The 18,899-nt window shown below is 32.5% G+C and overlaps 1 protein-coding gene and 5 long non-coding RNA genes across 6 annotated transcripts in view; 3 read left to right on the forward strand and 3 right to left on the reverse strand.

Annotated features, from left to right (window-relative positions):
• LOC145737208 (uncharacterized) overlaps nt 1-18,899 on the reverse strand; it is a 183,429-nt gene that overhangs the window by 12,972 nt on the left and 151,558 nt on the right. The gene's annotated exons all lie outside the window — the stretch shown is intronic.
• On the reverse strand, nt 2,862-5,995 carry LOC145737157 (uncharacterized). Its single transcript, XR_014180286.1, has 3 exons — nt 5,265-5,995; nt 5,128-5,199; nt 2,862-5,067 (listed from the first exon to the last, which is right to left on the reverse strand). It is a non-coding gene; the product is annotated as an uncharacterized LOC145737157 (long non-coding RNA).
• On the forward strand, nt 6,060-6,954 carry LOC145737156 (uncharacterized). Its single transcript, XR_014180285.1, has 3 exons — nt 6,060-6,322; nt 6,414-6,498; nt 6,556-6,954. It is a non-coding gene; the product is annotated as an uncharacterized LOC145737156 (long non-coding RNA).
• On the forward strand, nt 9,424-10,430 carry LOC145737280 (uncharacterized). The gene is made up of 2 exons (XR_014180344.1): nt 9,424-10,218; nt 10,298-10,430. It is a non-coding gene; the product is annotated as an uncharacterized LOC145737280 (long non-coding RNA).
• Nucleotides 10,898-14,874, forward strand: LOC145737281 (uncharacterized). Its single transcript, XM_081991915.1, has 6 exons — nt 10,898-11,281; nt 12,620-12,817; nt 12,893-13,033; nt 13,100-13,286; nt 13,350-13,515; nt 13,575-14,874. The coding sequence occupies exons 1-6, from the start codon at nt 10,991-10,993 to the stop codon at nt 14,872-14,874; spliced, it is 2,283 nt and encodes a 760-aa protein (XP_081848041.1). The 5' UTR covers nt 10,898-10,990.
• Nucleotides 17,834-18,898, reverse strand: LOC145737082 (uncharacterized). Its single transcript, XR_014180214.1, has 4 exons — nt 18,730-18,898; nt 18,441-18,671; nt 18,281-18,365; nt 17,834-18,185 (listed from the first exon to the last, which is right to left on the reverse strand). It is a non-coding gene; the product is annotated as an uncharacterized LOC145737082 (long non-coding RNA).

Consider the following 18,899-nt stretch of genomic DNA (forward strand, 5'->3'; position numbering starts at 1 on the left):
ACACTAACTACAACAGAAAACCAACTTATAGATTTAAACGTGAAGGAGCCTTAATATGGCGACCACTTCTAGTTACTACTTTAGAATACGTGGTATTCACTGGACTAGATGTTGACTGAAAATGGTTAATATTATCACTAAGATTACAATGGCTTAATGATGTACTTGCTGACACAACCTCTTCATCCAATGAAGTGTTTCTAGGATGGCTCCTAACAGCAATACTGGGGGACAGATCATCACCATTCAAAAGATCATAGCCAGGCTTACATTCATTTCTAGACTCTCTTAGATCAAACCTGTTTCGTCTTACAGTATTACCTGAGCCATCCTTTACAATGTAAGAATGAGGGGATGAATGATCATCTAGCACCTGAGCAGGTTCCCACCACTTATTGACATGATTATATACGTTAATGTTCTGGCCCTGTTTTAACACAGTTGCCTTCCTGGCTGTCTTATTATAATATGTTTTATTGATATCTGACCTATGCTGTAAGCTATTGCCTACCTCACTATATAAAGATGGCTTCAGTAAGTCAGCTGAAATAGGCACTTTAGTTTTGCAAATTCGGCTCATTAAAAGCTGCCCAGGAGAATAATTAATAAACTTCAAAGGGGTATTTCTATATTGAAGCAAAGCATCAAAAATATCCTTACCTTTCTCTACACTTTTTTTAAGAAGCAACTTTGCTATGCCAACTGCCTTTTCCGCTAACCCATTAGATTTTGGGTAGTTGGGAGAACGAGTAACAATTTCAAAATTCCAGTCTTTAGCAAATTCTTGCATGGTCATACTATTAAAGGGAATATTATCACATATCACTAAATCAGGGCATCCAAATTTTGCAATTCATTTCATTTTGAAGAGCTTTTGACTGGGTCTTGCTAGACTCCACAGCCCTACAGAAATTTAAGGCCTTTTGGAGAGATAACTCAGGCTCTCTCAAAAGCCTTTCGGTACATTGGTGATCTATAGTTTGATCCATTTTGCCGTAGTCTCGTTAATTTCGTAATTCCGTATCCGATGCCGACAAATCTGCTTAGGAGCTGAGCGTGGTATAAATGTGAGCTAAGATGGGGCAAACCAAGTCAAAAAATACCAAGCAAGAAGTAACGGAAAATGGCGTAGTTAACTCCAATTTTATAGAACAAGAAGCTGAGTACAACATCACTAAAGACGTCAAAGTGGTTCTGTATCTTATTTTCGCTATGTTGGCAATGCTCTTATTGTGGAGAATTATTCGGGCTGTCAAGAAAAATATGAAGAAGCAGATCCAGCAGTCTCTTTAGCATCTATAAGAGAAACGTAATGTTGAGTAAGTAAACGTAAGAGCTGTTCCGGTAAGCGTGTGCGCGACGTGCGCGTATGTACAGTGATAGTGATGTGCTGTTTATTGTGCACAAACTCAACAAACTCAAGTGTCTTCAGTGTTAAGTTCTTGTGTGAAACTGTGCAAAAGAAAAGTAAGCAATAATTAGTCGTAGTAAATAGTTTAAACTGGGTTTTATAATGAAACTTTTAAGTTGATTTCAATTCAGGCGTTTAAAAATTTTATTATAGGTATTATTGTCTATATGACTATTCTGTAGTTACTGTCTTTAAACTGCAGTATTTGGATCAATTTTATTATTTTTGATAAATGACTAGTAAAGGATTAACAGAAGTTAAGAAAATTTACGAAACTGCAAAAAGCTTTTCAAGTAATATCAATAAAGAATCTACCGAGAGCCGCGGAAATTTAGACAGAGTAAATAAATTACTTGTATAGATAGGTTTAATCGAAAAAGAGTTAAGCAACTTTAAAACTCAAGTTTTAAAAGATAGTCAGAGCCCAGAGGAATTATTGGCAGCAGCAGCGCCCTATATAAAAGAAACTGAAAAACTAAATTTTAATTCCAGACAAACACTGCTAGAACGTTTAAAAAGTATCGTTGAAATATCAAAAATGTCGACAAACACCGTAGAATTTTTTGGTTTGGCTAGTAAATTAGTTCCAAGTCAATTCGATGGTAACTCCGAAAATTTACAGTCATTTTTAGATGCATTAACTTTACTTAAAAGCAACTGCGAAAATCAACTTGCTAACGCTGTAGCTTTGGGAAACGCGCAAAACAGCGACCGGCCGGGAAACGCGCAAGAGGTCTAATCGTCAAGAGGTATAATCGAAACCGAACGCAACCGAACGTAGTCGGATGACGTCTTTGGTTGGATTGCACCAATTTAGAAAATTTGGAAGTAAACAAACTAATAATATAGAATACATTATTATGCAAGAAAAACATTAGAAATTGAGATGTTGAGAACAAGACAGTATTTATTTGATTACTATATGTGATCAGTCACTGGGTTAGCATAGGTTCACCTAGCATTTTTTTTAATTTTAGTTAAAAAATAACCATTGCGATGTAACCACTTTACTGATACTTTATGTAATCGGCCACTGGGTTAGCATAGGTTCACATGAGCATTTTTTTAGTTATTACATTTAAAAAATAACACCTATCTTAAATACGATATGAAATTACTTTGGTGCGGGCAGTCATAAACTAGTCTACCGGGGCATCGACGAGTGTGCCCGATGTCGATTATACCAGCTGACGAGTGTGCCCAATGACGCCGTCCCGACCGGCCAGAAGAGATGGGCTCAAAACAGCGACCGGCCAACACAGCGACCGGTCAGAACACAGTATATAAATAGTCTAACCAGTAGGATCACTTCTTTGATCTGTCGCAAAAGCCGGCTTTTTTTGCGGCCGGTCGTAAATCACTTTACTTTACGAATACGAGGGTCGCTCAGGCAAACTTACAAAGTTTTCGCTGGGAAGTATTATACGGGGGTATTACAAAAAGAAATCTACAAGCGAATCAGCATTTATTTTATTTTTTTAATTTTTTTATTTATTGTATAATAATATACTATTCTCTGTCTGATTGTGATCGAGCTAATAAATTATTCTGTATTTACAAATTTTTCAGTATTTTTAATTTTGGATTTTCTTTATTACATGATTGATATCTAATTTCCCTGTTCGCATATTTTAAGGTATAAAAAATTCTTACTCTAGTATATAAAGCTACCAAATACTTATAATTAAATTCGCGGCATGGATGTGCCAACACTACTTTAGAAAATATTGTTGTTAGATTATATCCCGTATTTTCTTTTGCGCACATTGAATTAAAATTTAAAACAAAAAGGTCTTCCAGTGAACACACATATTCTACAAAACTTTTAGGTGGCACAATTAGGCCGCCAAATGGCTTCGTACTGTTCTTGTAAGCTTTTAGTTCACAAAACACAGTAGATTTATCAGTGCCAAACGTATTGCAATAATTTAAACAAATACTACAAGAATGTCTTAACAAGCATTTGCGCAATAAATATCCACTAACATAAACTAAGCTATTTCCATCTACAGTAAGTAAATTTCTATAATCATTAGTTTCAACTTTTAATATTTGCTTATTTCCTTCTTTTTTTTCAAAATATACAATTTTTTGAATAAAATCGGGTGTTATAGTGAGTAAAATGTCATTTATATCTTGCAAGCAATTGCTACCTTCACTTTGTTCAAAAGATTTCAATACAAGCAGGCTTTTAAATGCCCTGCCAAATTGAATAGGCGTAGGATTTTTGGCATTTCCGCAAGCGTTTCTGATTTGTCCGAAATAATTTTCGAGGCAATCCTGATTTAAGTTGCGAGTTAATAAAAACTTGTAGCCTTTGCTGTGCAATACGTCCCATAGTTTTAATGTGGAGGAAATAGTAATTCTCCAACCATAAATAAATTTTAATCTATTGGTAATATTTTTTTTATTTCTATCGGTAACTTTTAAATTTAAAAATAACGTGTCCATTTTATTCAAAACGTCGATTTGAGTTGAAGTTCCCATAAAAGCATGACAATTTTCTAAATTACTTGAATTTAATATATCAAATAGTTGATTCATACTTTCTATAAAGTTGGCTGTTGCTAGGGCTTCTGAGGAAATTTGCCCAAAATCGATATAAGTATGAAGAGCAACCGCAACAGAATGGCTAAAAATTTGAGATGCTAACTTTACTTTCATTTTTTTAAAACTTGTGGGAAATATATGGTCATCGCACAGCTTTGGTGCTAATCTAAATTGTTTTGTTTTATCCATATTATATAAGGCTTCTACATAAGACTTGCTTGTGTTTCCATCATTTAAATTGAAACTATAAGAAAAAAAGTTGTTTCGCGTTGATTTTAATAAATGAGGCACATCGAATATATAAAATATAATTTCATTGTCGATGAAGAAATAAGGTTTATCTGGAGTTAGTTTAAAATTACTTTTGACTAATCTATAAAAATTGGCTCCTTGGTCAGAGGTAATTGCCAAAACTTTAAGCCCTATGTTTCTCAGTTTACGGATTGTCTCAATGATTATTTCTTTCAAATCATCCACGCCGGTAGAATTTCTAGTAAAAAAATATCCTATCGGTTGTTTCCAGTTATGTGAAATACCTTTTACCATAAGTACTAAAGCACTTGTAGCAATACAGGTAGAACGCTTGTTGTGGAGTTCCTCAAACCCTGTGATAATATCTCTGGATATATTATAAAACAAATTAGATTTTAGTGACATCTCGTCTATTGTTAAAATACAGTCCCTTGATTTTTCAGGCATCACTGAAGCTTTCAGGTCTATAATTTTGAAGATGAAATCATTGAGCCCCGGATATATTTTCCATTTTTGAGTAATCCTACGCAGAGTAACCTTTGACGGAAGTCTTATTACTTTTGAAAGCTTACGATATGCTTTAGGACCTAACAAATATAATGTTAATGAAAACTGTTTAAAGTCGTCGGAATATCTGCTTCCTTTAGGTGCTTTGTTTACAAGGAGTAACTGCTGTTTAATGAACATAGCAGTTTGGGAAGGGCAATTTTCTTCTAAATAACGTACTACATCCGCAAGTTGAATATTTGTGGGTATTTGTTTTCTGTAATTCTTCAACTCCGACAATTGCTTTTTCAGTTTTCGTTTTCTAGGAGTACTTTCCGATAATACCAACGACGTTTGACACGAGGCATCTGATATTAAATAACAAATTTAATCATGTTCCTATTATTAATATATATAAACCGCCATACCTTGGAATGTTTTATGGTCAAATTTGGGTTGCTTAGACACTTGAGATTGTTCAATGCCACTTGAACTGTCAACTAAAAATTATTAAAAAAGAATCAATTTATTTTTAGGTAAAAAATATATTTTTTTAATTGACTACCTTGCAGATCACTTTGCGTAGAGGATTTTGTTTTGATCATTTCTAGCCTGGGAATATCTGATTCCGATATAATACGAAAATCAGTTGGAATTGCAGTCCTTAGTAACCGTTTTCCAGAGGAGGTAAAGCAGCTATCATCAAAATGATTACTGCATATTCTTATTCTTTTGTACGCCTCTTCTCCTGTTAAACTCGCATATTTATGATTTGCAACAAAGCCTAAAACGTCTTTCCATTTTTGGCATCTAAAACAGTAGTTAAATGATAGTTTATTAGATATTTATCGTTACACTTTTAACCAATAATTTAGTAAATAAAAACTAAAAATATATTATTCTATACCTTATAGGATCCTTAGGGCACCGGAAAAAAGGTACATTGTCGAGATAATTGACACAACAATTATCTACCGAACAATAATACCCATTGGAAGCCATTATTAAGTTCATTAAAAAAGTCCAAAGAAAATAAACGCACAAATATCGTTAACAAACGAAACTTCACCCGTCTTTATCCCACAACGTTCAACTAGTCACTGCTAATATTAGATTCTAGCTTGGCTAGTCGACTTTAGGCGGGACGCGAGGTGAGGTAAATTTTACGATTTTCGGAGAGTGATCCTACTGGTTAGACTATTTATATACTGTGGTCAGAACAGCGACATGAGAGATCGGGATGAGCGTAAGGGCGACTTCGGCAATCTTCGGTTTTACTGGTGGAGGGGGAAATGGCAAATGATCATCATCGGTTTTCGTTCCTATTCTAACCTCACATAACTAATAAAATATAGTTTGGTTGGAAATTTCTTGTCTTTGATTATTTTAATATTGTAATAACAAATACTGCAAAATACATTTTCAGGTCTCAAACTAGCTGTGGTGTTGGCCTGTTGGTGTGACTTTCTGGTTCTAGACGGGAAAAAGACGCAGACATAATTTAAAACTTTGAAAATGTTTGATTAATGACTTCAACAATTAATTACAAGTATACTATTTGTAATTACTTTTAGCTGGTATGGGCTTTTAATGGCTTAATTTAGGAAGCCGTTAAGTAGTGATGTGAGTTATGTTATTGTTGAATAATAATATTAAATCATTTCAAAATAAATAGGTATTACCTTAACTTGTGTTGAACTGATTATGTTTACAGGATAAAGGAATTCTCAAAAGGCTCAGAAGATTTGGTCTTTTGCAACAATAAGAAAAAACCAGAGCAAGCACTAATGTTACAGCCGGTAAGTTTTGCTAGAATTTATTTTAATTAAATACTTATTTATTTTTGTATTGTTTAGGTTGACAGTGCACTTCTGAAACTTCACCCAATGTGGAGAGTCTTGGAAAGTGGTTTTTTTAAGACAACATTAAGTATGAAGTGTAATAACCAGTGTTTGAATTGTATTATTTAAATAATAATTGTCATACAGCTAGATATCTATTTCAACTTAACTAGCTGTTACTCTTTGTTTTTATTGTTATTTGTAATTACCTACCTATCATTATTTTTAGACAAATCTGTAAAGGTAGTGTAGAAGCAGCTTTAATATAAGACAAATTTTGGTGATAAAATTTAAATAGAATAACTCCAATGCCTGTCTTATTGTGAAGTCAGCGTAACACTGTATGACCAAAATATGTGTACTATATATGTATAGTCAAAAGATAAATACTGAAATAAAATACCATTAATCAATATACCTATGTTTGTATATTATTATTTGGACTATTCCAAGAGCAACAACAAACTAGTAGAAAGATAGATGACAAAACTAAATAAAAACATTAAAATAAAAAATAAACATACTACATTTTAATTATTCATTACATTTAAATCAGTTTCAAGTCTCTAAACTAATAAGTTTGTATTAAAAAATACATACCTATTTTGTTTGAACAAAATATGACTTTGAGCATGGTTATAAAGCTAGTCTATTCTAATGAACAATATGTTTTATTTCAATAATCATTAGCCACACTTGAAAGTCAAACTGTCTTATTTGAATAGCAATTCTGCTATATCTGTAATACCTATATGTAGGTAAGGATTACACAATGTAAAAAAATATTTTTTTTATTGACTTGACTTTTTTTTGGGAACAATAGTCTTATGTATTGTTGTAAATTCAATGCAAGTAGCGCTAAGTTGTAATTGCTTTTTTAAGAATTATTACTTTTCAGTAAAAAATATGTAAACATGAATAAAAAAAGACAATTAAGAATGAAATAACTAAATAATAATGAAAGAAATTGTAAAATTCCGCAGGGATTTTTGATTACATCATTCAATGTATTTACAGTTTGTGTTGTGTATAATGTGTATATGTATTTACAGTGTTTTCCAAAAGCGCCATCTGTGTGCGGCGAGTTGAGTAAGTTGTATTATATGATGTATATGAAAACATGAAGCGTTATTTTTATAGACACTTGACAAGTTAAAGACAAAACAAAGAAAAGGAGAGAGGGAAAATAGTGATGAGTTGATGAGTAAAATAATAATGTAGTATTTTCTGCGTCTGCGCGTAAAATGTCTCTACTTAATTTCTCTGATTTAATTATGCCAAATAAATGGTCCACATTTTCGTTTCAAATGGCGCTACGATCTCAACTTGAAACGCCAATTTAGAGCAAAAAATAGTTTTATTTTATTATGTGACACTTAAAGGGTGGTCCAAATTGATTGTAGAATACTTGAAGGGTAGAAAGTACATAAAAAATAAACGCCAAAGTGTCATATAAACAATGGTTGAAAAATGCCCCCTTTCGGAGCTAACGGGCCCTAAGTATATGCCCTAAGAAAAAAATACTTTTATCTTAATTAATGAACTAAAATAAAACTCATATGAAATTTGGCATGCTTGTTCATCATTTATTTGAAGTAATCATTTGGCGTTTTTTTTTCAATTTTTTTAAATAATCTGGACAAGTATTTTTTTTTTCATTATGGATTAGCGTATAAAAATGACGGTATTTGAAAAACTATGCAAAATGAAAACAAATGTTCAGACAAACTTTTATTAGGAAAAAGTATGGGCTACTACATGTGTCTCATCATAACGATCTAAAATTACAGCTTAAAGAAATTTAAAGCTGTCAAACTTTTTGAACAGCACCCGTATTTGTCCACATTATTTTAAAAAACTAACAAAAATTTTAATTTTTAAAACTAAAAAAAATTCAAAATGACTACTTCAAAATGGGGAACATGCATGCCAAATGTCACTTAAGAAACTTTTTTCGTCTAGGAATAAAAAATAAAAAAACGTTTTGTGGCTCGCCTTTAAGGTGCTCTAACTCCGCGAGAGGGCACTTTTTGACTACAGTTTATATGACACTTTGGAGTTTATTTTTAATATACTTTTCACTCTTGAATTACAATCAATTTGAAGCACTGTGTATATTTACAAAAAAGGTTTTTTAAACCTATATGGATATATGGGTTATCTTGAAACCATTTGACATTTTATTTGACATAATATATTGACACTTTATTCTGCTAACGATTTCAAGTATGTTTCATGAATAATAACTATATAATATTCTATTTTTATTCATAATATGTATATCTACCTGCAACGGTTTTCGAGATATTGACGTATAAAAAATGACAATTTGGAATATCGCAGCTCCTAAGCAGAGCTCCTGAGTTAGAACAAAATGGCTTGCATGTTCCTATCTTAACTATTTCTGGTGTATACTGAAGGTCATACTGCAAAATTTGACAAATGTCAATTTTCATAAAAGTAAGATAGAAACATATGCAAGCCGTTTTGTGCTAATATCAACCGTTTACCTGCTACGGCCTTCCAAATACTAAAAATTTCAATTTTTAATGGTAAATATGTCTAAAACGACAAAATGTACGACAAATAAACTTTTTTGAAGAAAAATTATCGAGACCAAGTAGCAGAATCGGTTTTAGGAAGAAAAATTATGGTATCTTTTGCTTTATGTGACGGAGTATGAAACTTTGAATGCCTAGCGTAGCAAAACTGTGAATTAATAGTTAATAGTACAGTAGCGACTATTTTTTTTATGCCCTACTTGCCAAAGTATAAGACGGCAGAAGAGTGACTATTATTAATTACATTACGTTCACGAAACGGCCACTATAAAGTTATAAGCTTAAAAATAAAAATATATGTATTTGCTACGTCATGACGTTGTATACTCCGGTTTATACCGGCAACCGGCAATAAAAACAATGTACTAATTTCTTGCATGCTTGCATCCTTGTTTTTTAATTCTTCTTCTCTCGAATCTAATAGCATTTTCTATTGGTGATCGTTTAGAGTATTTCCGTCCTGCTCTATACAATTTCATTAAAACAATGCAGCACAATACGAGTTTCGCTATAAACATATCAATAGAAAACGTCATCAATTTTAAAAATGATTGAATTCATAACACTAAATCAATTATTAGAAAACTATGGGACAATTTTTAATACAAAAATCACTAATGGCAGCAAACTTTTTTTTCCTGATACCTGAAATCTTATTTTTCTATTGTTAGTTGATTTGGTTATGAATGCATATTCCCTTTTAAGGTAACATTTCCGGAAATAACTAACTTCAGGATTTTCGCGCCAAGCATCCAGCAGGAGTAGGAGAAAAAAGACCCACCTGCAGTTTGAAGTAACCGATAGATCATTTCTTTCCGAATTGTCGAGCTTTATAGATGTGATAGATTTTTTATCCATTAGCATCCAAGCCACATTTTGTTGAAAGAAATTTTTTGCCCAACGATTTCGATCTGAAAGCTATTCCAAATGATTTGCGATTATTATTTTTTTACTATTTAGTTGATTTTATTTTTATTTGTTAATAATTTGTTGTCTAGATTTTTTTCAGTTAGATTCAGGAATCCCCGAGAGCCATGGAACCAGCAAGGCGGAACCGACCAAGGTTTTGCCATAACGGCTACTTCTACAAATTACGAGCAAATCGTAATGGTAATCGGTGAGTACTCAAATATTGGTTCAGAATCATAGAACCCCCACAAACTATTATTAAATTAACCATTGTTTTCTTTGTATAGGTACTACACCTGTAGCCAATACCCTCACACTGGATGCTCAGCTTCAGGAAAACTACAAGGCGAAGGAGAATTCCAGGACATCAATCCCCACCCCAACCATCCAAGAGTCGAGCAGCAGCAGCCCAACTTTTGAGGACTCAGCTAAGAAATGCCTGTACTGTGGAGAGAGGAAACCTCAATAACATTTATGATAGAATTGCCTTAAAGTAGGTGTACATAAAATATATTTTTTCTAATTTTGGCATATAAAGTGACACTTTTCAAAACTGATTAGAGTGACAAAACGTTTTACTTTATGTAACTAGTTATGAAAAGTTCATTTCATCACTCCCTGTTTTTATGCATTTCCGTAGAAACATATGGGCGACATCCATCATAACATGTCGTTGTCACTGTTTATACAAGGTGCTATGAAAGTGAATATTTGTGTTAAATCACTGTAAAAGATGGTTTTTACCGCTTTTTGGTCAAAATTAGAAAAAATTATGTATGTAACACGTTTCGAAAATGTCTTATTGTGTGAAAATCGATCTTTTCGTAACTGGTTACATAAATAGCTATTTAATTATAAAAATAGCTTATATTTTTAATACATATTATAAATAAAGAAAAAAAAAATAGTAATAATCTGATTTTTCTTGCAGCAATGTCGAAGGAGCTGAATTGGTTACATTCAACTCCATCAGACGTTCAATGAGGAGATGGCGGCAGATTAACACACCACACATTCCCCAAACGCTAGCGGAGTTGTCCCAGATTTTGAATACAGGTGAGTGGCCCAGATACAGCAACTGTGCTAGTGGTTTGTTTTTTTCAGGATCTGTGAATGCTGGAGACGCTGAAGCTATTATATTTGGAAACGCCGACTTTCTACAGAACTTCGTGGACTCCCAATACACCTTTATAGATGGCACCTTTAAAGCTGTACCGAGAAGACCAAGATTTTCCCAGATACTAACCATTTTTGGAACATGCATGGACCATGTAAGTTTCATTAAGTTTTTTAAATTGAATTGTGTTTAATAATAATATTACTAAAATATTACTCACCCTTGCTTGAAATGTGACATAACTCTTAAAATTTAAAAAAACAAAATTTTCTGTATGAAATCAAAAATTACTTAACAGCATTCTGGTAAAAATAATAAAATACAATTTTTTGTGACATTCTAAATGTTAATATCCCAACAAGACTGAATAATATTGTGATATCAATTTCATGGAATATACACTGTATTACAAGACTCACAGATAAGCACACTGGCATGTTATGTTGTCATTGTCATACAGAAAATTTCTGCTAGATATAAAATTTTTGGTTAAATATTTTATTTTTTTATGATTGATTTTATGGATTATGAACAACTTACCATGAATATGATTTGTGTCGTCTGTTTGTGCCATGTTCATTGTTTTATCAAATAGCAACAAAGCCAGTGGTGGTACAAATTCTTAGTCAAACAACTGTCTGCCACACCACATCAAGTAAATATAATATGTTACTTTATTGCTTATATTTTTCCTTTACAGTACAGTAAATGTAATGTATTAGCACTTTTTTACACAGTGCAAGGTAACTGATGAATTGAACTGATTCACTTTGACTATTCCATATTATAACCTTTAATAACTTATTGAACTTTTTTTATCACTTTGATAGATTTAAAACTAATTTAAAGATTAAACAAAAAAATAATATTAATTTTGATCTTGTGATCATAGAAAAGCAACTTTTAAATCCTTTAATTTCTGAAGTAAAATATAGGTCAAAGCACTTTCACCTATCACAACATCACTGCCACTAGTACCATATTCTATAGTATAATTATTATAGCTGGATACAAATTCACTATTTTAACAGTAAATTTGTCAATCGAAATTGGTGCATGTATGGTTTATAAATTAAATTAAATTTAAATCCAAAATTGAAAAACCTGTCCATGGGTCCAATGGGAGTAACATTTATTGACTCTGTTGACAGGGGACACATGACAGTACGGTACTGACGGCAGTGACGGCCACTACTTACTAGTGCTGTTTGGTTTTGGTTTTTGTATCTAACTAAACTATATGATTTTTATAGTATGGTGGTTTCAGGGTTTATAATATTAACAAATTTTATTCTCTATAGTCTATATTGTGATCTTGGAAACACAGCAACTACAGAGGAGTTAATTATGAAAAGTTTTAGAGGCTTCAGGCTTAACAAAAATGAATTTTTGACAAGCTCTGGATAAAAATTTAATTATACTGTATTATCTGATGGCCTAGTGTCTACTTCATAAACCTTTTATTATTGAGTATTTTCTGTTTTTTAAATAGGCATTTCCCTTGGTCCATGTATTCATGGCTAACCGGACCAGGACACTCTATGACGCAGTATTTGACTACATCGCGAGGACCTTTCCAACCTGCATCCGAGGGACTGTCGTTACGGACTATGAAGTGGGACTATACGAATCAGTGAAGGCAAGATATCCAGATGTGACTCTACAAGGTTGTTTTTTTCATTATTGCCAGGTATGCATAAATGGTGTTATTATTTGCTGTTTGTAGAAAAATTATGTTAAAAACACTGGTTATTTTATTTTTAAGGCTTTAATGCGCAAGGCAAAGGAACTAGGTGTAACCCGGCAAATTCAAGAGGAGGCAGCCCATAAAGTTTACCTGAGGAAGCACTACGCGTTGGCACTTCTACCTGCGGACAGGATTATAGATGCATTTAATTCGTTACAGGTTCTGTCCATATAACGGATATTGATAAAGAGCGATTAAGCTACTTACAATTTTATCTGTTATTAGGATCGGGAACGGGAACCAATTTTCGGCGAATTCAGGAACTACATTAGACGACAGTGGATTGGACGAGTCACCCCCCAACATTTCAGCGTTTACGGACAGAGGGATCGGACGAACAACGTGATGGAGGCTTACCAGAGGCGGCTAAACAGTAAGCTGGTGAGACATCCTGGTGTCTGGGACTTAATAGGTATTTTTGAATACAATGTTTTTCACATTTCGGGTATATATTCAGCATATTTTTGTAATTTAGAAATCCTAATCGATACTCAAGATATCGCCACTTTGGAGCTAGGTCAATTGGAGCGACATCCGCAAGTTTTCAGGGTTGCCAGGAAGAATGTAATTTTCGACGCACGGATAAGGCAGGAATTGGACAAATTGGCCGATGGACGTTTTACAACTGGAGATTTTTTGAGGCTAGTACCTTTAGTTATATTTTAAAAGGAATAAAAATATTAAAAAATGCACTGTTTAGGCAAGCGGTACACTTTGTCCAAGGCATGGAGGGACAGCTACAAATGTGGAATAACGTGGATGAAGCCGCTGACATCGAAGAAGCAGGACAGCAATTAGTGGATTTGTATCATCAATTATTTAATAACCCTATTCCTAATCAACTTCCGCTTCTTGTCCCTCTCCAACGCCCAAATGTCCCTCAAAACCATTACCAAATCCTAGATAATCCTCCGCCTCTTGTCCCTTTCCAACACCCAAATATCCCTCAAAACCGTTACCAAATCCTATATGATCCTCCGCCTCTTGTCCCTTTCCAACACCCAAATGTCCCTGAAAACCATTACCAAATCCTAGATAATCCTCCGCCTCTTGTCCCTTTCCAACACCCAAATGTCCCTCAAAACCGTTACCAAATCCTATATGATCCTCCGCCTCTTGTCCCTTTCCAACACCCAAATGTCCCTGAAAACCATTACCAAATCCTAGATAATCCTCCGCCTCTTGTCCCTTTCCAACACCCAAATGTCCCTCAAAACCATTACCAAATCCTAAATAATCCCCCTCCTCTTGCCCCCTTTTTAAATGAACCTCCCCCTCTAGCTCCTTTCCAACGGCCAAATCTCCCTCAAATCCTAAATAATCCCCCTCCCTTTGCCCCCTTTTTAAATGAACCTCCCCCTCTAGCTCCTTTCCAACGACCCGTCGTTCATCCTAATCCAGTTCCAGTTGAACCCATAATACTTAATCCCGATCCCGACCTAAATCCTGATGAACCTTCAAGATCCCCATCTCCTTTTTATCTCCCCGATTCACCCCGTCGCGAGCCTCTTCCTCCCGACCCAATTATTCCTCCACCCAGTCCTCCTCCTGAAATACTTAATCCCGATCCCGACCTAAATCCTGATGAACCTTTAAGATCCCCATCTCCTTTTTCTCTCTCCGATTCACCCCGTCGCGAGCCTCTTCCCCCCAACTTGAATAATCCTCCAAGTCCGATTCACAATTTTAATTTTCCAGAAATACCCGCCCAAATTGAAAGATTTTTCGTCGCCTTACGAGATGACGACGAACCGGATGAACTGCCTAGTGTTGACCCATGGGTTCCAGCCTTAGAAGCCACACCCTACGACGACGAGGATATGACTCCGGAACTACAGTGTAAGGTATGCCTATCTAATAGAATCCAGTATGTCATTGAGTGTGGTCATGCACTTTGCTCAATGTGTACTGCGATTTTATTCAATGCACAATCTCCACGATGCGCTGTGTGTCGAGGAGATTTGCATAGAGATAGGCAGCCCATTGCACTGTATTTGTAAGTAAGAAAATCTTTTTAGTTTTGTATTTTTGGTTAGGATTTTACTATTTATGTTTATCATTAATTCCTGGTAAATTTGATATATACATAAATTTTTGTAGTTTGGGTGGTTTCAAAAAATGTTTGTGTCCCCTATGTACAACAATTTTTAAATTGACGTACATAGGAATAAAGAGGAGCCAAAGTAGTGTAATACATATAATTATGCAGCTTATTTCTTATTATTTTGGCACTGTAATTATTAATATCATTTAAATATTTAGATTATATTTTCAAAATTTTGAACATCAAACATTCAACAGTTATTATGTATCACATTACTGGGTGAATAAATATATGATCATTTTGATCATATAGTGAGAAATTCGGACTTTTTGCCGTAAGGCATTTTTTTTTTCAATATGTTTTTGGATTTTTGGTTAGAATATTTATTTTTGTTTCTAATTATATTCCTTGGTTTATTTGACTTTGTAGTTGTAAATATGTTTTTGTTGTTTGGTTGCGGTTTCAATAAATAATACTTTGCATGTGTCCCCTATGTACAACGATTTTTAAATTGATGTACATAGGAATGAGCCAAAGTAGTGTAATACATATAGTTATCAGTCAGCTTTCTTATTATTTTGGCACTGTAATTATTAATATAATTTAAATATTTAGATTATATTTTCAAAATTTTTAACATCAAATATTCAACAGTTATTATGTATCACATTACTGGGTGAATAAATATATGATCATTTTGATCATATAGTGAGAAATTCGGACATTTTGCCGTAAGGCATTTTTTTTCAATATGTTTTTGGATTTTTGGTTAGAATATTTATTTTTGTTTCTAATTATATTCCTTGGTTTATTTGACTTTCTAGTTGTACATATGTTTTTGTTGTTTGGTTGCGGTTTCAATAAATAATACTTTGCATGTGTCCCCTATGTACAACGATTTTTAAATTGATGTACATAGGAATGAGCCAAAGTAGTGTAATACATATAGTTACCAGTCAGCTTTCTTATTATTTTGGCACTGTAATTATTAATATCATTTAAATATTTAGATTATATTTGCAAAATTTTTAACTTCAAATTTAAGTCAACTGTTATTATGTATCACATTACTGGGTGAATAAATATGATCATTTGATCATATAGTGAGAAATTCGGACATTATGCCGTAAGGCATATTTTTTTTCTTTGTTTTTTGTTTAATTTTTGTTAAATATTTAATACATTATATTATGTCATACATGTTTTATTTGTTTATTTGCTCATCCATTTTAATTAATTTTATAGTTTATTTGTATGTGATAATAAAGTATTTTATAATATTTTTAAATAATGTTTGAAATTTCTTGTAATATTTAAAAATTTTGTTTGATCAGTTGAGTCACTCACAGTAAAAATAACCCAAGTATAATAAAATAAATGAAAACAAGTATAATAAAATAATAATCCCTTCAACTTAAGTACCTGGACTGTTAACTGAAAAAGAAAGATTGATATCTACTTATTTGCATAGGTAAAAAAGTGATAGGGCTTACTTTAAATTGTTATTAAAAAGTAAATTAGATACTAGAAAAAAAAACAAAGTCCTGGCATTTTTCATCTAAATTAGTGGGTTCCTCTGACATACCTAACAATCATGTAATGGAAAATGTATAGTTCAATTGTATCTATATACATGAAAAATAAGTTAGCACCAAGAATATACCTCAAACAATGCCTTTTGAGAGGTTTGGAACACTTCAACAAGAAATCCTTTAAGATAGTTTTTCCTATGAGTGTGCCCCAGGATATGCATCAGTAATTATGTCTATAAAAATAACTTTAACGCCTTCCAAAATATGTTTATGTTATTTGGGTACAGCTTGTAGGTATATTAATTATGTATTTTTGGCCTAAAATATATCTACTAATATTCAAAATAATCGTTTTCTAGGTTTGCTCTCATAAATTTCCTAGTTATAGGTATATGTTTATAGTATCCCGTACTTATTTTGTAAAAATTACTAAAATGAGGCATTAGCCCATTTAGGACACAAAATTGCATAGTAAACCTTCCAGTCTACAATATTCGAATAGGTACTTGTTAAGAGCAAAAGTACGAAATCCACTCATACACATTTAAACTGGTTGACATAAGAGGTTAAACCGCACATATTAATTATCCCAATAAACAATTATATCACAATCAAAAATAGGCAAAAATCCAAATTATAAACATTATATTTGTTTTTGTTTACATTTATGTATGTCATGTCATACTGAAAAATGTGTGACCTATAACCTATAAAATTCATCTGTCGTCTGTGGTCTGTATAGCTAACCTCAACATCCTTCCTTCCTTCCTGAATCCCCTATCCAACTAGGTGAATATGGCTTCTGCTCCCTATAAGGGACAATTTGCCAGAACCTCAACATCGTTCATATACTTCACATAATTAAGATAATGCAGAGGATAATACCATTGTTTTTATAATACGTAATACTCAGTCCATCACACCAAACAATAAACACTACATATTAATCTCACAAACATAATTTTAATATAAAAACAAACACTAAAAACGAGTCCACAACAATAGTGATAAAAATTGAAATATTTTTTCTTTTATTCTTCAAAAGTTGAAAATAGTTTCAGATTTTATTTCAAAAAATGTAAACAAATAAAATAACTGTTTTAAAGTACATATATGATTATAGTTGCAATCTGTCCATTCAATATAATATTTGAAAAAGCATTTGTCTTTATTTGCAGGAATGCTTATCATATGCACAGCAATAATTACCTAGCCCTACCTTTCATGCACACTTAAATACACATATGATCAATAACTTGATTTTGTCAAAAATAATAAGATGTTGATTTTGAACCTATTATGTATGTCATTATAATAAATAGATGCATATTTTTTAAAACGGTTTACTAAACTTAGTTTGCTTATTGGAAAATAATACAACCATTAATAAATAATAATTTATTTGTATTTGTACTTAATTTTTTAACTACAATAATATTATGTAGACAATATAACATTTCAAATTACAAAACAAGTATAATTTCTAATGTAAAGTTGTACAACCCCAGACATAAATTACGTTTAAACCAACTTACAATACTGTGATACATGCCTACTTATTTCTAATGTGTAGGTAATAGAGACTATAATTTTCATAGATTCATTTAACTGTTAACTAAAATATTACATATTATAAGTCCTTATCACAGAAAAGTATGTATAGAATTGGAACGTATATACAAACCTACTATACCATAAAAGCAGGTAACATTGGTTGGTTCCACATTGGTATGACCTGTATGCAAATAAAAACAAATTTATTTACTAGAATAAAATGTATGAATAAATTATACACAATTTATTCACTAGAATAAAATGTAGCAACTTTACCTTGAAAACCATATTAAGAGTAGTATTTTTGGTATTATTCTTTATATCAGATACTGGTAAATCTCTGGGTAAGAGTTAACTAGATCTAGAAACAAAAAAATTAAATGTACACAGAGAATATGAGAAGTAGGTATTAACTATGTAACATATGTATACTTACCATATTAAAGCATTGTGTAACTAAATCAACTAGATTTATACCTCAACAGGTATATGCTGAAGCTGGATGCAGTTTTTTCAAATGTATTTGCCTCTCGGTTTCCAAAAACGGTTTCCATTTGGTTTTTATTAAATACTGTCTTTGATAATAATTGTGTTACTTAATAAAAGTTCCAGTATACTTCATGCACATTGGCTATATGAGCTGTGTGGGCAGATTATCAAAGATTTTCTGAAACAAAAACGAAAATGTTGAAATTATAAGTCCTACATAATACCATTCCACATACCTGTTGCAACTTTCCTCAGGAAAACTCGGCTGATGATAAATATAACCATGCCCAACTATAAGTAATCGATTTAACTCTGATTTACCAGTCTAAAACTGTCCAGTAATAAAAATCAATCACAATTTGAGTAAATTTCCAATCAACATGTAAACAAAGCCGCCATTATTAAA

This window comes from Ips typographus, linkage group LG13 (genome assembly GCF_016097725.1).
Source record: "Ips typographus isolate SLU linkage group LG13, UJ_Ityp_2.0, whole genome shotgun sequence".
Taxonomy (NCBI): Eukaryota; Metazoa; Arthropoda; class Insecta; order Coleoptera; family Curculionidae; genus Ips; species Ips typographus.

Excerpts from the sequence above, each read along its gene's own strand:
- LOC145737281 (XM_081991915.1), top strand. The coding sequence starts at position 10,991 with ATGAGGAGATGGCGGCAGATTAACACACCACACATTCCCCAAACGCTA. Across the intron at positions 13,287-13,349 it reads TGGTGTCTGGGACTTAATAG|AAATCCTAATCGATACTCAA; the intron begins GTATTTTTGAAT and ends TTTGTAATTTAG. Across the intron at positions 13,516-13,574 it reads ACAACTGGAGATTTTTTGAG|GCAAGCGGTACACTTTGTCC; the intron begins GCTAGTACCTTT and ends TGCACTGTTTAG.